The sequence below is a fragment of the Cygnus olor genome, chromosome 3 (genome assembly GCF_009769625.2).
Source record: "Cygnus olor isolate bCygOlo1 chromosome 3, bCygOlo1.pri.v2, whole genome shotgun sequence".
Lineage (NCBI taxonomy): Eukaryota > Metazoa > Chordata > Aves > Anseriformes > Anatidae > Cygnus > Cygnus olor.
This window is the reverse complement of record NC_049171.1, coordinates 113,416,165-113,437,356: the sequence shown is the minus strand read 5'-3', so window position 1 is coordinate 113,437,356 and position 21,192 is coordinate 113,416,165. Positions and strand designations below refer to the sequence as shown.

The 21,192-nt window shown below is 38.3% G+C and overlaps 1 protein-coding gene across 3 annotated transcripts in view; it reads left to right on the top strand.

Moving 5' to 3' along the window:
* Positions 1-21,192, top strand: part of MACROD2 (mono-ADP ribosylhydrolase 2) — an 861,378-nt gene that overhangs the window by 178,020 nt on the left and 662,166 nt on the right. For all 3 annotated transcript variants that reach the window (XM_040553148.1, XM_040553147.1, XM_040553146.1), the window contains exon 4: positions 2,010-2,039. In XM_040553148.1, coding sequence (XP_040409082.1) covers positions 2,010-2,039 — 30 coding nt within the window. The remainder of the gene's footprint in view (positions 1-2,009; positions 2,040-21,192) is intronic.

Sequence of the window (21,192 nt, the reverse complement as noted above, 5' to 3'; positions counted from 1 at the left end):
CTTGGGATGCAGATACATTAAATTTAAGGATCTGGAGCTATTGTAATAATTTTTGACTGCCAAAAGGGAGGATCCCATCTCTTCAAACTCTGTTGCCACCATTGTCTCTTTTCTTGTCACACAGTTCTTCCTCTTGTGTGTTTTTCCACGAGCCATTTCACTTCAGTGATGTGTTGGAAAACAGTACCAAAAAGAATAGTGGATTATTTTCACCTGGTTTACTGAGTTGAATCTGAAGGAAGAATTCATGCAGCAAACAGGAAGGTTGTCACTTGCCAGGGATGAGTGATATAAAGAGAAGGGAGTGGGAGACCTTCCCATTTCATCAGCGCAAGACTTTAACAGACTGGCTTAACGTGATGCTCATGAAGCACAGATGATCTTTTTCAGTTTTCCATTTTGTGCTTGTGCCTGTCGTTCCAGCCTCCCTGTATTTCCAAACAATTATTTGAAAATGGCTACAAAAGCTGTGTGGGCAATTAGTTTTAGAAACAAAGATTATTCACCCAATGTTCTTCTATTTAATCTTGTGGTGTATTAGAACCAGGCTTTGATCAGAAAGGTGTACAAGAACATCCCTCTAAGTTTTGTTCTTAACAAGTCACTCACTCGACAGATGTAGGAACAGCTAGTCCTAGGATGGCTAACTGTCCATTTAGTTTGTGGTTTACTCAGATTTGATATTGTCTGCTATGCTGGATATAAAATTGCATATTTATTTCTTTAAAGGACATTGCATCTTGAATAATCTAGAGTGATGTCTTGAGTTACTGTAAGATAGTGCTAATGGTATATGATGCTTTTTTAGAATCAGAGATCCCTCTTTGATCTTGAGCATGCTACTTTGATGGAAAGTTTAGCTTGCTGATTAAGACAGTTTCACTGCATTGTGAGGGAAAGCTGGTTGCAAATAGTTGAACTGAAAGTAGATATTAAAGATGTATGTAGAGTATTGGAAAAAGAAATGGAGGAAAAGCAAGGTAACTGTCAATTTTCTGTGAAAGTCTCAAGAAAGTGATGGAAAAAATAACATCAGGGAATTTGCTTCTTAAAGCTTTCCAGTTGAGAAGCTGAAGGAAATCGTAGAAGCAATATCTTGACAGTAGGAAGTTTGGATACTGAGAAATGCCTAATTTATTCTATGTATCTTGTCCTGGAGAAGAACAGTAGTTTGCTGTCTTGCTTCTCCTGTACTCATCAACAAGTGATAAATACCTTTGTCCATCCCATTTACTGTTGCTTTTATACTGTTTTCAATATTATGATGACAGGGATTGGTTTCCCATATATCTAAGGGGTAAATACTTTACTCAAAGCTTTATCTAGGCTTTTCTTTTGTTTTTGCCTAGTCTGTGAAAAGAAAATGTTGGGCTTGGCTCCAATTTTGGTACTTTAATTTGAGGGATCATCTTGGACCACCATGCTCTGAAAACTGCATTCCATAAGCGATTTATCTATTTCTAGGATAGATAGCTGGATGGATGTAGCACAGAAGCAGTTAAGCATACTGAGTGAAATCCCAATTTAATTGCAGACAGTGGTAAAGCACCCTTTGATTTCAATGGGGCCAAGGTTTCTCATGGCTGTCCTCAAAGGTCCCATGTCATAGAAAATGAGGAGAGGTAATCAAAAGTTGCATCAAAGTCTCTCTAAAGAGAGACTAAAGTTTCTCTAAAATGAAAGGCTATTTTACTTCATTTGGTAATCAAAAAGAAATGTAGTTCATAGAATTATATATTCAAGATTGTAATTTCATAAGCTATTCAGCACATTAAGCTTTAATACTGTTTTATTTATTAGCTTACATGTTCAAAGATATTGCAAAGGTAAAGATTATGATTACAAATTACATAGATTGTGTTTGCAGTTAATGATTTTGGGTAAGTGGAGAGTATCAAAATTACCGAAATGAAAGGAATGGAAAACATTTTGTGAAACATCTTCTGTTTTGGTACCATCTGTATTTAGGAAGCTCTATGCTAACAATTCTCCTTTTGTTCTTCTTGCAGCTAATTCCAGCCTTCTTGGAGGTGGAGGAGGTAAGTCTTTGCTTAATACTGTATTTATTCTTAAATAAGTGTGAAATATATATGGAAAAGTAAAATTATTAGATGGGAAGCCTCACCAAAGTCAATAATGTTTCATACCATTAAGAAGCAGGGTTTGTGACTGCTGCTGGATTATTTTTCTTCTCTGGATTCGAGTACAGCTGACCTGGAGCTAACCAAACTGGGTTATATTGTGTTTAAGTTATTACGATTTTTATTTAAGTTACTTCAAGGGAACTTTGAATGTGTGTTAAATAGTTTTATAAAATGTTACAAAATTAAAACAAGATAAAATGCCATTTTACTAAAGTAACAAGGTTTTATCTCTGCACTGTTTTTTTACTTGTTTGCTTACCCCATTCTGCTTGTGAGAATTATGAAGTAAATTTCAGTACAAATCTTTTGTGCGTGACACTGCCAACATATCTACTAGTAAAAGAGAGAGGTACAAGTGTATATAGTGGACATTGTTTCCAAATGTATTTTATTTTTGGAGATCAGTGCTGTTTGCTTTTTGCAATGCTGCAGGACTATGGCCATAAGAACTAACATGAGTGTTACAATTCAGGAACAAAACCATGCAGTGCTTGATTTCAGTTTTCTGTTACTTACCCTGTCTCCCAGAGGGAAGTAAAAGAGCTCAGTTCTGGAAATTTCACAATGTAGGAGCAGTGCAGGCAGCTACTAATCTTTCTTCCTGGCTGGAGTTAAAAGGACTTGATGATCAGAGCTTACATATGCAAGGGTAAAGTAAAGGGCTCTGTAAAAAAAAAATAAAAAAAAAAGAAGATTGCTGTTGCTTGTGAGGCTGAGGATAATAAGTAAAAGCTTTTGTTTTAACAACCTTAACTGAATAAGCAGCTCTTATTTGTGAACCATGAACAGGGGATTGTCACATAAAAAGGTGTTTGACAACTGCACCAAGACATCTAAATAAAATTGTTCATATTTCTCAGCTGTGTATCTGGACGTTAAAGGTACAGAGAAGCCCTACCTGATAATCCTGTTGGATTAATCTGTTTCTTTTGATTTGAGTTAGTTGCTTGCAGTATACCAAATTTTTCTTTGTTTAAAAGATAATCCTTTAAAAGGTAATCCTTCGCTAGCGAGTCTTGTTCCCATGGAGCATACCTTCTCTCCAGTGCTTACTCCCAGCTGGAAATGTGAAAAAAAAATACATCAATGCAAATGTTCAAATTCCAATCAGTTCCCAGAGCACTGCGGCTCCTAACAGGATTTGGTTATTGACTTTCAGTGGTATTTATTCAGCTGGACTGTACTTCAGAAGTTGATGTCCTTTCAGCGTGGCAGTCAGTAGTGTGGCTCTCCCTCTGTGGCAGAGGGGACTTTTCCTGTGTTTTACAGATCTTTTTTCTGCCTTCCCCACTGCTGCTCCAAGGAGGACAGCCACGCAGTTGGAAGGCTGATTTTGTCACCAGTCTGACCTGTTTTTCATGTGTTAACTGTGGGAAGTGAAGGATGCTTGCTCAAAGAAGATAAATCACTTGTGAATCTGAAATAATTTTACTAAGGGAATAGGCAAGCAAGCAGCATCCCACAGATGAGTGGGACACTTGAATATGGCGCCATGTTGGTCTCTGCTGCCAAGCATGCCAGGTCTGGGAAGGGTTTTTTCGTGGGTGCACACTTCACAGTAACATCCAGTGTGAACTCTGGAGGGCTCAGGAAGTCAAGCAGGTTGCAGTAGCCAGCAGTCATGCTGTTTCTTGGCCACAGGTTTATCTCAGTCCACTTGCAGGTTTAAAAATATGTGCAACTAAGCAGCTCTCATGGATTTTTTTTAGCAGCAGTCCCTGCTGCTAGCCAAAAAACAGGTTTAAAATTTTTGATCAAGTTGATTTATTGGCAATTTACAAAATTCTAATGATTGTCTCTGGTATTGGGGAGAAAAAATAAAAAGAGATGAAGAAGCAGCGAAAATGCCTCAGCCCCCTTTCCCGCCTTGGGGCCTCCCCTCAGGGCAGGTGGCGCACTGCCCGCTGAGGTGATGGCGGCAGCACGGGTGGTTGAGGTCAGTGCACTGCCACTCCTTTCTTCCCAGACTCACATCTTTCCTCATGCCCTGGCATCATTTTTGGCTTTAACCACCTTTTCTGAAATAAGTTTCCACAGCAGTGCCAGAAACTCCTCCGGTGGGTTGAGTTTGTGTGCACAGTGGGTCCACGTAGTCTGTTGGGGAACCGGCCGCAGCTGGCTGGCAGCCCTAACCCCCTGACAGAGGAGGTTTCCCTGCAGCACCCTGCTTCCAGAAACCTGCAAATCATGCCCAGTGCAATCCCAGATCCTGTGGAAGATAACCCTACATCCTGTTGGATGCTGATGCAGGTAAAATACCCAAATTGACTGCATTATTTGTGGTTTGGAGTTGGATTGGTTACTGTTGCGCTCTGGAGAGGCTGTGAGCCACCCTGAAGTAGGGTAGCCACCTCATCCTCAGTTCTTGTCACTGTAAAGTGGGCTCATTTAGGTTTTCCAAGTCTCTTCAGGAAAAAAATCCTGAGAATTTCACTGTCAAAGTAGTCCTGACTTTGGCTATGCCCCTTCAGATGAGGGAAAGGTAAACATGGTCCTTACGCTGGGGGTCACCCAGGGGAGCAGAAAATGGTGACCTGCAGCCATTACAGGCAGGTGAAGCCCGGGCCCACGCTGCTAGAGCCTTGTGGAGAACAAACCTTATGTTGGCAACGTGCATTTATCTGCAGAAGGGATCCTTTCCTTCTCAGTTGAAAGGTTTTGGTTTTAAAGTTCTGGATATGTTTTTTTACCTTTTCCAGAATTAAGTGGTAGCAGTAGTCTGTGTGCAATACAGCTAGTGAATTATTAAAACTTTATTATATATGTAAACACCAACATCTTCTTTTGATTGAGGATACTGAATATTTATGATAACATATAATACAAGTATAGTTTCTCCATTAATGGGATTCAGATCTCTTCAGTAATGCCTGTTAATTAAATCTCTCTGTCACTGCTGGGGGTATGAATACATATCTTAGTTTTACAGAAAATGAAAACCAGAAATTTCAGCTTGCTCAAGATCATGCAAATTTTGTTTGTGATTTTGAGCTGCTTTTGAGCTGTTCTGTATTTGAAATCTTTCCAGAATTGAACACAAAATAGCTGGAAATAATTGCTTGAAAACCCCGATCTAAAATTTACAAATTACTCAATACATGCATTTAAAACAGCTTCTGGAGGAGAGCTTTTGAGGAACTCGGTGGACAATGTTGTTGGTAAACACAGTGCACTTTGTTGTAAGTCCAGGTGCTGGTGGTTTGGGGCAGCTGCTCCTCATTCCTGTGTCACCTTGGAGTCACATCAGGGCATCAGCATACTTTGATTTCACAGAGCTGAAGTAATGATTTGTTCTTGCATTCCAAATTTGAATGATGTCTTTTCATTTTTATGGATATTCGGAATGAAGAGATAAAAGTACAAAAGATACCAGAAACAATTTTTCACAGAACTGTTTAATCATAAAATCAAGAAACTCACAATAGAGTTGTGGAAGAATTTTTAGTTAATATAGATGTCAAAGGTTTTTTTTCTGCTTTTCACATAACTCTGAAGTTTCCTGGATTTTATTATGAGTTTGGTGGGTAAGTCTTTTTTCTTTTTCTTTCTTTACTGTTTTTAATAATTGATTTTTAATTAGGAGGCATATTTCACTGTCAGGACTAGATTTATCATACATTCAGCATTTCACTGCCCTATTAACTTGCACAGAGCATTATGACTTATTTGTGCATCATGTATTATTTGTCCCATTATGTTAAACTGTGCAAAGGTGAAAATTACTAAGAAAATTACCTGTATTGGGAGGAAGGGGAGGGAAAAAAGCATTTGATACGCTGAGAGACAGGGACGCTTTTTTAAAATGCATTTTGAAGTTTTGGCTGTTCAGAAGTCAAAACGCCCTTTTTTTGCATGGCAATTATTTCTTTGCAGTCAGGTCTGGAGCTTTGTCAAGGAATGAAAGTATGTTATTTCATGTAGTGTGTTAAAGCAAAGTGAGCACGAGATGAAATCTCCCCTCCCCCTTGCTGTTTTGGATAGTCTGAGGTTTGGGGTTTTGTGCCCCCTTCCCAATTACCTCATTTTCAGTTATTTTCCTTGGGGTTCATTTTTCCTTTATTTCATTTGCTGACTGTAATCAAGTTCTTGTTGCGTGCTAATTTCTGGATTGGCTTCCTTTCTTTGAGCTTAAATTGAGGGTATACATAAAACAGCAAGCTAGGGAATTTTTTTTCCTTATAAGATTTTGTTGCCTATATTCGAGTTGGGGAAGGAAACATCCCAGTTTAATTTGTCCTATGATGAATGTAATTTTTGTCAGCTCTGTACTTTAAAATGGTAATTTTGTCTTTAAAAACTGAGACGAGACGGGTTATATTTGCAGTCTTTTGGAAGCATTGTTTGGACCCAGTTTAAGCTGGTTGCCCCAAAAGGTCTGTCTGCTTTTCTTTGTCTTTCTGTTTGTTGGCCCATGTAACGATGTCTTTTCTAGGACTTTTGCTGGCATGGAAAAAATTAATTCCTGTATAGCCATAAGCACGTTAGCGTATCTTAAATGTAGACCAGACCTACCTCTCTTGTCTGCCAAGATACGGTTTGTAGGCACATCATTTTAAGCAACTGTTGCAGCTTGGGGAACTTGTATGAACTTGGTTTGTGAACTTGGTATGGAACTGGGATTCTCTGTACAGGATCAGGTGGACTCTGCTTTGTAAGTGGGATTTGCTTGCCACCTCTCTTTGCCTTTTCCTCCCCATTAGATTATAACAGTGGCAGCCCAAAAAATCTGTGTTTTCTTGCTGGAAAGAAATTACCACAGGCTGACTTTTATTCTGGAAAATGGTTTTATCAGGAGGGAAATGAGCTGTTCTGTGTCCTTTTGCTGAGCCTGAGCACAAAATCACACCAAGGAGGAGATGGACTTTGTGCAAGGCTCAGAATACCACTTCAAAATGCGAGCAGCTACAGCAGGGTTTTAATGAAATGTTCTTCCTCATCTGAACAGAGATGGAACGAAAAGGGAGGAGCAATGTAGACACATTTTTTTCAAATTTGTTGTTTTCCCAGCAAGCTGGTTTCTAGGCAGATGGCTGTCAGTATTTTTAGGGCTCGTTTGGGGCTTGAGGCTGAACTAAGTGGCACAGGTGTCTGGGGAAATGTACGTGCCTGTGTATGAGCATTCAGTGCCTGCGTATCTCCGAGATACAGGCATGGGTCATGCAGGTGTGACACAGGGTTGGGTGGGCATCTGCACCTTTCCAGAGTGATGGCTGAAGGTCAGAAGGGGCACTTGGTTTGGGGCAGCTGTAGTCCTCTAGGTACCAGTGCTAGAGCATCTGGATTGTGCTGTTTGGGTCCAAATTGGTGGTGGAGTTTGTCTTCAAACGTAGGAATATCAGGTGTGTAGCACAACCATCCTGGCTGCTGCTACTGCTGTACAAAAGAGGATGACTGCTGTTAGTGATGTTTGTGTTTGCCAGCCACCCTGTCTGTTTGTCAATTAATTGCAGGCTAATGAGTTCAAAATGCAAGTGATCATCTAATCAACACTGGCAGAAAAGAGCAGCTGACATAGATATCTTTTTTTTTAAAATCCCTATTCTTGGGCAAGGATAAAGTTTTCATTCTCAGAGCCATGACTTAGGTACAGTACTAATAATTTACAGCCATCTTCTGATGGTTCAATTTCTGAAAAAAAAAAAAAAGAGAGATTTTTTCACTGTCTGAATAGTAACTTGACATCAACTTACGTGGCAAATAAATATTCATGAACTTGAGAAGTGAAAGTTGTTCCAGGGAAAATGGGAGGCAGGGATGAGACAACTTGCAAAGTACCCCATAATAATATAAAAAGAGAATACTTTAAATAGACTAGCCCTACGCTAGCCCATTCAAAATGTATAACAGGAAAAAGACAAGCCTGTTCCATCCTGAACCAGGATGAGATCTCTCTGTTTTGGATTTCACAGGGCTTGGGCTTGATATTTACATAATTCAAATGCAAGTGAAGCAAGGGTTTAAATCCAAAGTTCATATTTGTGCATGATATGCGTATAACGTGAATGTATCCCTCGAGAAGAGAAGAACGAGTTTGAGAAAAGAGCACTGACAGAATTCTTTAATCAAGAAAATAAGCATTATTATTTTGTATTTTTTTTTATGTCAGTCTGGCATTTTCTTGTGTCATGTCAAATACATTTGTCAGATTGGGGTGTGCTTGCAACAAATGGCTTCATGGAACAAATGTGCAGCGTTTTGGATTTCAGCTAGCTTCAAAAGCTTTTAGTTGCTTTGTACGCTGTGTCGTCATATCTTAGGTATTTAGATAATAGCTATAAAGGTACAAAGATTTTCCTAGCGAATAATGATCATGTAGAAGAACTGATAATTTAAGGCAAATGGCCATTTGCCTTTGTTCCTAATTAATCCCTTTCTGCTAGAAGATTGCTGCTGCAATTCTGTGGGGTTGTTGAAGTGTTTTATCTCTTTTCACTATTTGCATGCTGTTCTTTTTCCACTCTGTAAATAGAGTGGGTTTGAGAGGACTGTATCCACAAGTTCCCCCACTGCGACAGTACATCAGCCAATTAAAATTTTAATACTTATGCATTAATGTGTTTCTTTCTATACAGTTGTAATACTACTTCCATCGATAGCCTGGTAGCTCAGGGTGGAGTGTAACCCTTTCAAGGTCTCTGTTTCAGACCAAAATCTTGTTATTATTTATGAGCTTTTTGTTGGATCAGATCAAAGCAAATAGATTTCTCTATAACTTAACCTTTTTTATAGAATTTATTCAAACTTCTTGTGTGAGCTAGGCCTTTCGTTACAGGTCAGTTATTCCCAAGACACTTTCATCTGTGTATGTATGTAAGCTTTTTGCCTTCTCTTATTGCAGCGGGTACTTCTCTGTGAGTTTTAGTTCAGTTTTAATTAAAACTAGTGACTTCTCATTTTGTATTGCATCTAGAGATATAGTGAGAATAACTATATAAATAAATAAGGACAGTTTATTTCAAAACACCCTTAACTCAAACTGCTGTGATTATATTTAAGATGCGTGCTGTACTTTAGAACTTAGGTTTTTGGTTTAAATATCTATTTTGCTCTTTGGCTAGATACCGTGCTAATTTCCTTTCACCAGTCATTTTATACATGCTTATAGTTATGGGTAATAGTCATAAACAGGAAGTCTCTGGATTGATTATAAGTATTTCTTAGTTGTATGTTGCCTAATTGTATCCTGTAAATTACAGTTTCCCAGCAGTTACTTAGAAAAATTATGCTTTGCTATTTACAGGAACTGATGCAGGTATATGATCAGGTGTTAAGTTTCAGGCCTGCACGTATACTTGCTGCTTCACATCAGTGACTTTCCCTAATGATGACTTTTTAAAAATACATGTTCAGCATGCATTCCTTTGAGGTGATGCTCCTGCTCTGGTCAGTGGAATAGGAGCATGACTATGTTGCTCTCAGGAGAATAATTTGAAATGTAGCACATCCAGATCACACTTGCTTCTGCCCTCAGCTTTACAGTATTGCTCCCGTGTTGACCTGATTAGGCACCAGAAGGTTGGGTTATATTATTCACTCGGCAGTTGCTGAATGTTGTGTCCACAATACTCTGAGCTCCTGCTGGACTCTGAGGTGTTTTTCTTACTCAAGAGGACTTGGATTTCCCATAGACTATTGCATTGACTCTCCTTGTTTAGTTTTGTTTCATTTGGAGGTAATTACATTCTTATCTACCTGCCACTAAATAATGAACAGTTTCCCGTATATAAACGTTTTGCTTACAGCTTTTGTATATACATACTTGTATATATATACATGACAGTATACATTTGTGAATGAATCCTGCAGTCTTTTCAGAAAGTCAGACTTCATGTGTGTGCACAAGTATGTGCATAGATAAATAAATAAAACCATGGCATTAGTTTTGTTAGACCAGGAAAGACCTTTATTTCATGTTCATTGAAAATTTAAGGTGCTCTTGATAAAAATCCAAGCCAAAAAAGCAAGTGGCTATGTAAGAAATGTATTTTTCTATTTTTTCCATTTTGTTTCATACTATGGGACAGAGCTGCAAATCAGGATCGGAGACCACAAAGATTCCCTAATCCATAGATATCACACGATGTGTAAGGCAACTCACAGCATGTTTGTTATGTGAATTGTATGTATGCATGAACAATGTTAAATACTTCTTTGTATGTAGACAAATACGTATGTCATGAATAAGTCCTCTATGCAGAAAAAAAATATCTTTTTATAATTTAACAAGGTGCACTTAAACATCTTAGGATACTTCTGTTGAGACTCTCGCCCTGTAGTTCAAGGTGAAGAGTACAGCTCCCTGGGTGAAAATGGAGAAAATGGGAGTGCAGGAAGCAACGCACATGGTTTTGTGTTACAATGAATATACAGTAAGTCAGGCATTTATCAGTACATATATGTGCCAGTCTACAGAAGACAGTTTTTAAAATTAAGCACTTGGTCGGTTTCCTTAAAGAAGAATCTGTAAATTGGGACACCTTTCAAGGTTACTCAGTTTCATGCCTTACAATCTCAACAGTGTTCCTTTTGCTGAGGTAAGAATAAGTGAGCTCTGCAGTGAAGACATCAGTTTTGTTAGGCTCACACAGCAGTGGTGGTGTTTGGAAATTTGTTTTTCAGATTTGATGTCTAACAGCTATTCTCCTGGTCCCGTGACAGAAGTATTATTCAGTGGGAGGAAAATGCAAAGTGCAATTTAAAACATTTTAAAAACACATTAATTTTTATGGCTGATCTTAAGGCAAATAGAACAAATAAAAGAAGAGAGTAGTGGAAGTACTTGAGTCATGGACATAGCATTTCTGAATATCAGACATTTGCTGAAGTTTTCACATTGGAACAGAGAAAACAACCTAAATACAAACCAGAGACCTTCATCAGTGGAGAGTTCCTTAACAGTACCTCTAAGCCCCAAGCTCTTTCTACATCAAATGTATGTAAATGATACAGGTGTGAGCAGCAAGGCATAGAAAAATAGCAACAGCCATTTGTTGATCCTATCTGGTTACCTATTTTGCAATGTATGCTTGTCCAGTAAAATGAAAATATGGGAGGATGGGAGGAGATAGCCCTAAGCGTGTCCACTGTGTACTTGGGCATCAAAATTTGCATCCCCAAATCTCAGAGGCAATGGACTCTGAGAAATGAAGGTTATTGTTAACACCTCAGCTTCCAGAATTGAAAGAATGTACAATAATTTTTTTTGTTTGTTTGTTTCTAATGAAAGCAGTTACTACTTCGTCATTGTATTTTCAAGAAAATGTCGAATAAAATCACAAATTAAGCCAGAGGCAAGCAAAAATGAAATGTCAAAATTACTGAAATTAAAGAAAGAGTTTACCCTCTTCTTGCTACGTAGGAGGAAGGATTATGAAACCAGGTTTGTGCTCGCTTTCTATTTCAAATTTGCTGCTCTTTCCACAGAGCTTTGCTTCTCATTTATGAGCTGCTCTGTGCTGATCACGTTTTTCCAAAGTTCCTTTGTTCTGTGCAAGACACTTACAGATTATAATATGCGGCTTTTCAAAAGCCAAGAAAATCTCCAGCAGAGCATCTGGCAAGATGGTTGAGTCTTGGAAAGATTTGTCTTTCGTAGTTGTCTGTGTGCCTGTCCATGCAGCTCTCTTCCTTGCAATTTTGAGAACACTGTCAAACAGACAATATTAGCAGGAGTTGTTTTTTGGCATTTAAAAAAATAAAGTGGTGATTGCTAATGAGGGATTAAAACTCATGTATATGTGAAACTTCTCTTTAAAAACCTGCAAGTCCAAGTCTGTCTTTACAGTTCCTATCTTTCCTAACTGATAAAATTGGATGGTATTGCAATTTCCAGTTGCTGATTTTCATTCTTATGCCATACAGCAAGCTCCAAAGTAGAGTGCTCCTATGATTTAAGAATCAAGTAAAAATGACCTCCCCTTTCCCCAGGCTTCAAGTTTTGCCTGAAACGCTTTGTAGATTCAATTTAGACCTTATTTTTAAAATCAATAGAAGTGTGGGAACAGTAAACTGAGGTGTGAAATAACCAGAGACAGACACCACTGAAAATGGCTTAGCTATGACAGAAAACACATGATGAACCTCATCCATATGAGCGTTATTGAAGCAGAATCTAAATGCTCCACAGACCTTTGGTACATTTATCCTAATTGCTCTGTAAACAGAGACGTAACGTTTTCTCCATTTTACAGCTCAGAAAATGAGACAAGGAAACCGTATGTTTTGCAAAAGGCCCAAATAGAAAAGAGCAAAAATCAGATCTCTGAAGGCAAAGCATAACTCACTGGAGTTTCATAATGTCTATATGAGTTTTGCAAATTGGAATTTTAATTCCTATTTGGAAGGAAGAGGAATTGTAATTTTAGTACCAGTTTCACGGGATGATATTTGGAAAAAGAGGAAACGTACTCTACTGAGAGCAACTTTCTGATAATTAGACCTTAATCAGTTATACAGCAAATTCCCTAGAGGAATGGCAGAAGGACCACCAACTGGAAAGAAGATACTGCTACATAACCACTTCTGCACTGATGAAGATAAAATTTGGATATGGTAAAAGTGTAGTTTACTCAAAACTACCACCATTAATAATTCTAAAGAAATAGCAATACACTGTTCTTATTCGGGGCTTTTCTATATTAAGTTAGAGAAAGCCTGTTTATTTTTATTTTGAAATTTTACAGTATTAATAACAAAGCATTTCAAAATCATTCTGATGACAGAAAATAGTCTACTGGATTAAGAAATTGTATTATTTTATTATCTACTGAATCTAGCCTCTTCCAACAGTAGAAGAGCATCAACGGTTCATCCACTGAAATGCTAGTTTATTATTATGTGTAAAAAAGTTCATTTTTTATTTTTCCTTCTTTACAAAGTTATCTTACTGACATCTTTTTCCTTGTCCTTATGCAAATGCCTTGTAATCTGTAGGGTTTATAATTCATGTTTCTTTTAAAACCAATTTATGTTTTTACAATTCAAAATCCTTTTTTGCCATTTGGACTGACAGAGCTGCAGTGTTGTAGTTTTGGCTACATATACAGTAGCAAAGAACAAAATATTTTTTGTCACACTTCTACTGTTACAGTTCAGTCTGTTCCTTTTACATTATCAGCTTGTTTCTCTAGGCTCTACAGAGGCATCTGGTTTAATTTTTATCGGGCAGGGCTACAATTTAGCAAATGCATGTAAGCTTCACAAATCATTCACAAATGTGAATGATTAAAACAATTATGTCTTGGCTGAGTGATCTATGGGTGTGTTATATGCACAGAATGTTAAAAGAATGTTATTAAGGTACAAAACCAAGTACTTAAAGTTAGAAAGTGTCAATATTTAAAGACGCCTGCAGGCTTGCTGTCTTTCTGCGTATTTGTGTTTATGATATTGCCTCTAACTATACAAATGCATGGATTATGTACAGCTGGAATCTCATTGCAGTCATCAACTTCATTCAATTTTGTAATCCCATGTTTTACTTTCAGGGTGCTGCAACCCTGGTCTGCAAACCAGTTCTTGCTATGGTACTATTAGTTTGGCACATGGTTTCATAAGCAAATGAAAGATTTCATAAGTAACTTATTTCTCTTCCACGGACCCATGGTGCTATCTTTACCAAAGAAAAGAAAGAGGTGAAGGTCAGTATTCCCGGTTTTAGGCCAAAGCTATAAAACCGGGGTCTAATTTCTGTAAAGAAATGCAAGTCCTTAGATTTCAAAAAGTAGGTTGGTTAAATTCGAAACGATTCTGCAAATTGGAATTTATATAGCAACTCGGCATCTAATGCAACATTAAAAATCATCAGACTCGACAGCCACCTCAAGATTCCCACCTTCTTCTCTATTCCTTGTTCCCACTCCTACTACCTGCAATTTACAGTTTACTGCTCCCTCAATCACCTCCATTCAAAAGTCTGTTGGCCTAAATTTGCATGTTAAAAGGCATTGGTTTTAGGGAGGTTTTTTTATTATTATTATTTAGACCATTTCAGACTCGTCTTAAAAAGGTTTGCTTTCACAAGAGCAAGGAGCTGATTGAGAGGGAAGCGATGGGTATGGAAACAAGCGCAAAGGGGACAGATGAGTGATAACTTCCTCTGCTGTTGGGTAAACTGAAATGTGAGACCCTGTTCTCAGACATTTGAGGTGCAGGAGTGAGTGTCCCGTTTCTAACTTTTTACCTTAAGTTTCCCTTCTAAAATTTTTTCTCCTTATCTCGGTAGTCACAGTTTCTTTCTGTCCGGTTTCTGTACCGGGAAGTGGTTTGTTTTTGTTCCCAAGCTAACTTCCCAGGTTCTGTCTCCCTCTTTGAATTCCCGTGTCTGTGCCCTTTCCTTGCCAGCTCCGGATAAACTGTTACGCCATGTCCTAACCACATCTTTGGTCACCAGTCCCTCTCACCTGGAGTCCTACCATCCATCCCTGACAGCAGGTAGCACCCCTTCTCCCTCCTCTCACCAGTTTGTACTGGGATGAGGGGAGCAGAGTTGTTAACAGGCAGTAACTCATCGAGCCAAATGGATTCATTTCTTGAACAATGCAAGAGAACTGCCAACTTCAGAGTTGCTCCGAGTGAAGAAAAAAATTACGGAAGCCTACACTTACAGTTGTCATCTTTGTTTATCTTTTAATCACAATTCTGGTTTAAAATGGTTAGCTGTACTGTGGTGGTCTCCCCTCTCTGATGTTGCATTGCTCTCAGGAATGAAGGCAGTATTGTTGGTATAAAGGGATAAAACCCCTGGTGTTTCTACCTTCTTTGTATTTCTTCACCCTTGATGATTTGGCAATAATTTCTCCACAGGGATTATTTGTTCAAGGGTGGGACCTCTGTTCAGTCCAGATATAACCCAGCTGTGGTGGAATTTAGCCTCTCCTCTGGGCTTACAAGCAATTAGCGCTTCAGCCAGGACTGCCTGCCCTCCCAGTGAACAAAAGCTTCAGTAGAAAACTTCTCCCTCGGAAGTGACAGCTGGACAAAGGATTGGCAGAGTTATCAGACAATTATTTCGAGTCACTTTTCACAGAAAAGCAAAGTAGCGTGACCTCACCGGACTGAGATGAGACCTGTTATAAGTTTACATGTATGTGACTAGTGGAATAGATGTCAAAAAAATGGGTATTCTTAATAACACCAGGTACAGACAGCAGTCATGTGTGAGTTTTGAAGGAAATTTGCTCTGATGACAGATCAGTTTTTCATCAGGAGCTGGAAAATTGCAAACGTGATTATTCAAATGGGATGATATCTGCAAATAGGGTATACTAAGCAAATATTGTACAGTTCATATGTGATATTATTATATTCTTCTCCCTTGAGAGTTGATTCAGCAGAAGCAGTTATTTTTAAACATGAAGAATGTGGATGCTTAGAGGAATTTTTTTCATTATAAAGGAAAAAAGTATCAATGCACATCAAATATTAAATACGATTCTCTCTTTTTCAAAATTAATTCCCAAATTTGAGGCTATGAAATTTTAACAGTTGCGGGAGAGGTCTCTGAAGACCTTTCATTATGTCTCATTACTGCAGCATATGTGAGGCCATAGTACCCTTGGTTGCCATAGTTCCTTACTTAATCAAAAAAAAAAATGTTTCATGGCTGCACAGCTGGGTAACCTTATGCATCTACCGTTTTTTTTAAGAAACAGTCATGTGTTCCATACTATTTTAATGTGAATTTTGCTTCAAAAATTCATAAACCGGACTTTTTTATTTTGACTACATGATAAAGTTAAAGGTCAGACCACAGTTACGCACAATTTTGCTTAGTTCTTCTCTGGGTTTGTATAATGAAGGGAAGGGTGTTTTTCTTCTCTTTTTCTTTTTGCAAGGCCAAATGTGATGGCAAGCTTTTAGTATTGCAGCACGAGGAAGGCACAGAGCCCATGCTGGTGGGTGTGACAGGTTTACCATCAAGCATATGGTTGGTTGTATGTTTGAGGAAAAAAAAATAGAATTTTTAATTATGTGTTTTTCTTTATGTTCTTTAAAACCTAATACTTCTTACTGAACAAGTTGTATCTTGTCTCTTCTGCAAGTGCTATCAAATAGCAGTTTAAATATTATCTAGCTTTAGATGCTAGCTTTAGTTAAATATCTGCCCTGTCAGGGGAGACACTAGGAGGAAGACTTGTTTAGCTTCACAATTTCAGTGTTAATGTTTAAATAACATCGCAAGCGTGAAATATCCAGGAAGGCTGCTGTGGTCTCTAGGAGCTTCTTAGATCAAATTAATGCCCTAATACTCAGGGAATATTTACAGTTTAATAATTGAGGAAAGTTGATTAAATATACAAAGCATTTAAATACCCATTTTAAGCTCACATTAATTCCTGGCAAATTAAAGTATCTTGGCATTTAGAGAATTACAGACTTAGAGCAGTAAGTTTGGGTCTTATAGCAGTGCGCCCATTTCATGTGAAATATAATATTTGGGTTCAGAAGGCTGTGATGTATCTGGTTGCATTTAGTCATAGTGAGTCTGATCTCCTGTGGTTGCTGAAAAAGTTAGGCTGGTTTTCTAAAAGCAAGTGGCGTTCTGGTGGCATCTGAAGATTTCTGAATGTCATTTCCCCCACGTAAGAGGGGGGAAGACTTGTTCTTGTCTTACAACTGTGGGGATCATTTCTTTCCATTGTGTGAGTCTGCAAACAGACATCGCAGCTGCTGATCTTTAGCAGGTCCAGATAAGAGTATCCCAACTATTTTAAAAGCCTGTAATCAGAGGAAAGTAAGGCTGGAAATGACTCTGCAACTTCTGAAGGCAATCTTCTCCAGTATATCACTATCTATACTGTTACGATATTGAAAGATTTCTTACTGGAATCCTGATTTATTTATTTTGTTTGTTACAGCTTTAACCCAGAAATTAAAGAATTTTTGTTGAAGTAAGAAAAAAAAAAAAAGCTGTCTTTCACAATGTCTCCTCTGTGAGAAAAGCAGGTGCCTCTGCAGCAGCCCACAAGGCTAATGGTGAAGGATCAGGGCACATAAGATATCTGTAGACTCGTTAGGATGTTCCAGGCTGCCCAACCCGGTTTTGCCTTTGTAGAGCAAGCTGTCTGTAAACTGAAGTACACCTTCCGAAGTTCTGGAGAGAGAGGTGAGACGACAGCAGTGCCCTCCCTGCTCCTTTGTGGGTAAATCTTCCTTGGATGTAGTTGCCCTGAAGTTGCAAAAGGGTGCAAACGGCTGTCTCCTCCTCATCTGTGGGAATAAATCAGACCTGAGAGTTGTAAACTTGGCAGTTAAACATTTCCATTTGTAGAGCACTGACATACTAATGATGGTAATTTTGCATTTGTTACTACATGCCTAATCTAATTAAGTTTTTCTTAGGGTACAATTGTTGTTTTCTGTATTTAATTATGTAAGCACCAGGTGCAAATGTTAACAGTAGCTGAATTCAGAAGGAAACCTTTTATTTTTGTGTTATGCAAGACCTTCTTCTGTATCTTTAATTTTGCAGTTAAAAAAGGCATACAGTAGTTGGTTGTTCCAAAGAGTTATATTAGCATTTCTGATTGATATACATAGGAAACACTAATAAGGGCTAAAAGTTTATATTACTCTTAGTTTAAATATGTTTAGAACTATTTATGAGCTGTACAATTTTTATTTCAGGTGTTGCAATAGTTCAGAATCCTTTTCCCAGCTATACTGCTGGTTTTGAGGGTTGGCAGACTTCCCGCATTCCACGACAGATTTGCCCCTGTCTATTTGAAAAGGTCTGAACTACGTAGGGGTCTGTTGTCTGAATCTGAATTTCATGGAGCACTGGTAAAACTGCTTCTGTGACTGCCAGCCTGGCTGTGAACTTTTTGCCACCATTTCATCAGTGCTTGTTCAAACACTGAAAGAGAATTTTCAGTGGAATTCTTTGCCTGCAATAATAAACTCAGGTATTATTTTTAAAGCACAAGGACCTGAGCTTTGAAGTAATGTAAAAGACTGCTCTGAGGCAAGTGACTCTCAAAAAGTTTTGAAATTACAATGTTAATTTTTAAACACAGTGAATGGGAATTGCACTAAAGATTTCCACATAGAGATGGGTAATTGTTTTTGTCCATTAAGTAAAAAAAAGTAAAGCTTATATTTTCTAGTTTCTAGTCATACATTAGTAATTTATATTTGCATAAATTTGGCATTAAACATAATAGAAATATTATATTAAATAATTGATGTATTTGTGTTAAAGCCCTACGTACGCATATAACATTCCCATTACTAATGAACGAAAATTGTCTGTGGGAGTATTTTTTAGCCTTCTCTAATTTGTGAATTATTTTAAACTTTGTAGTAGAATTACAGCATTTAGGTACTGTGAGTTTAAGTTTACTCTCAGCGTATCATCTTCTCTTAGTAAATTATCTTTTGTGGATTCCTTCAAAGTGGGACTTTAAGCCCTCCATGGACTACTCGTCAGTAGTAGTGTCCTGGAATATGCTGCCTTTCATTTAGGATCCCCCTCAAAACCCTGTGCCTAATGGTCACTTTTGATCCTGCTGTGAAGTATGGTTTTATGGTTGAATGTTGAACCGTTTTCAGTACAGAAAAACCTAAAGGTTCACATCTATATTGCTGTAACATTGACAGCATCGAATGTTTTTATTCTAGGTTGAGGTAAACAAAGAAGCCGTGTCTGCTAGTTGCTTTGAATTAAGCTATTGAGTGTTAATGGTAGAGATTTCCCCCATCCCTGCCATTGTTCTGCCAAACCTCAGTTGTTTTAAGCTTGGTTTGTTTCTTAACCTTCAAGCTTTTAATTCAAACTCCACTCCTTTGATGGTTTATCACAAAATTTGTTCAGAGGCTTCCATTTTTTAAGGTAGTCTTTCAGCTACTCCTGATTATGCATTGCATCAAAGAAAAGTGGTTTAAAAGTTTAAAACCACAAATAAAATATACCTTAATGAGTTACAGTAATGAATGCTAACATACTGTTTCTTCAGGAGGAGCCCTGTAGGAAAAGAAGACCACGTTTCAGGTGATGTGACAAATTGGAAACTAGACTTCTGAGAATGGCCTGCTAGAGCTAGGGATCTGGTTTTACTAAAAATGAATTAAAAAAAAATATATTAAAATAGGTTTGTTTAGTATTACTTTATAAAGGTCTTTATATTAGTATTATGATAATGTTTTTTCTGGCAGTGAGGCCCACAAATGATAGGGAATAGTAACTTGTCACTTAGTTTAAATACTTTTTGCTTTGGATTGATTTTTACATTATTCCTGCTTCCCCCCCCCCCCCCCCCCCCCCCCCCAGAAGTACACTAATTTATTTGGGTGATAATATACAGGCTGCAATGTCTTAGGAGCAGATATCTGTTTACATGTAGGGATGCTTGGTAAAAAAAGAAAGTGAAGACTGTGTTGCAAAAAATATGTTGGCCTCATTAGGTGCAAAAGTGTCTCAAATGGCCCTTAAGCAACACTTTAGCTTCTCCAGCTTCTCAGCATGAAAACATGTCTAAGTAAGTTGTATGATTTCAGGACAGTGAACAGCTTGCTTCAGATCCAGCAACTGTGTTTATTCCTTGGTTTTGGTTTTTCTTCCAAACGAAGAATGTCACTCTGCATTGTTTACATTTAGATCTCAAAACAATTAAGCTAAAACAGCTTCATAAGATTTGGAGCTGGCTTTCTCTCAGGGAAAGCTTTACATTTAGTTTCCAGAGTCATGCAGTAAATAGACTTATTTTTGTTTTTTTTTTTTCAGGCTGGTATGATTGCATATGCGTTTATCTTTCTGAAGAGGCTTGAATGCTGTTGGTTTTAGAAACTTAGCCATAATTACTATATAGTGCTTTGATTATGAGAATAACAAATAATTGATTTATTATATCTTTGGGGATTTTTTTTATTATATCTTTGGGGTTCTCGCTCAAATACCCTTTTCTTGAAAAAGTTAAGTAGAAAACAGTAACAACTCGCTTTCCTTTGACTACAGGATCTGGTGCAAACAAAATTCAGTGACTTTACTCATTGTATTTTCCTCTGTTCTTGCACTATATACATCTGTGAAATACATAAACTTTTCTAGTCTGAGTGCAGCTTGAGTTGTAACATAATTGTATCATGCTGAGCCACAGAAATATTACAGTAAGTAGGGAACTTCAAATAGACTTAGTGTTGCTATGTTTTTAGGGGGTCATCCTGTTTTTTCTTTCATTCCTTCCCCATTTCCATGTTTCATCATCCTACTCTTATACAGTCACAGTACATGTTTCTTAATGTGTAATCCCATATTTCTTTACTCCATTTTGTGATAACTGGCATTTGTTCCTCAGCAAACAAAGCTTCAGAAGTAGTTTTTCCCTATGGCAAGCTAAGGGGGTAATAAAAAAATAAATAAAGGGTTGTAAAGCTTATGACCTTTTTAGCTTTCTCATTTCTGGATCCTGATTCAGTTTCCTCCGTGTGGGATGAAAGGGGACGCCTGAGGTGTCTGTACGAGTGAGCGGTGTTCTGTGCGCTGTTGCTTCTTCCTGCTGTTCCTTAGCAAAGGGCAAAGAACAGAATGTGTTTTGTACTTGATGTGCTAGAGGGGTCGTGCATACGTGGGACTGAACAGATCAGAACAATTGTTACACAGCTACTTTCACAGCTATCTGCCATAACGACTTGCCATCCAGGACTGTATGAAGACCTTCTGAAGCATGAACAGCACCTTAGGCTGCTGTTCCTCATCCCCTGCTCTGAGTAAGATGAGAGTGTTTTCATTTTCCTCCTACTTGCTGGAGGTGTGAAGCAGAGCAAATGGGGGCACAGCCCCTCGTAGATTGAAGAAGACCCTAATTCTCCTTCAGGCAGTTGTCCTCCCTATTCCTGAAGGTCATCCCTACAGAACTGCTGGCAGAAAACTGGGAGGCGTACCAGCACTGGAGGGGAAATGGCTGCTGAGGGTCTCGTGGGCAGCTCACTCCCTGGAACAGAAGTGGTGAGTACGGTCGGACACTGCACTGAGAGAATGGTGCTCCTGCTTCCAGGGCCACTGCTGTTACCTCTGCTGTCCCTGTGCCCCTGCTTCCTCCCCCAGTAGCAA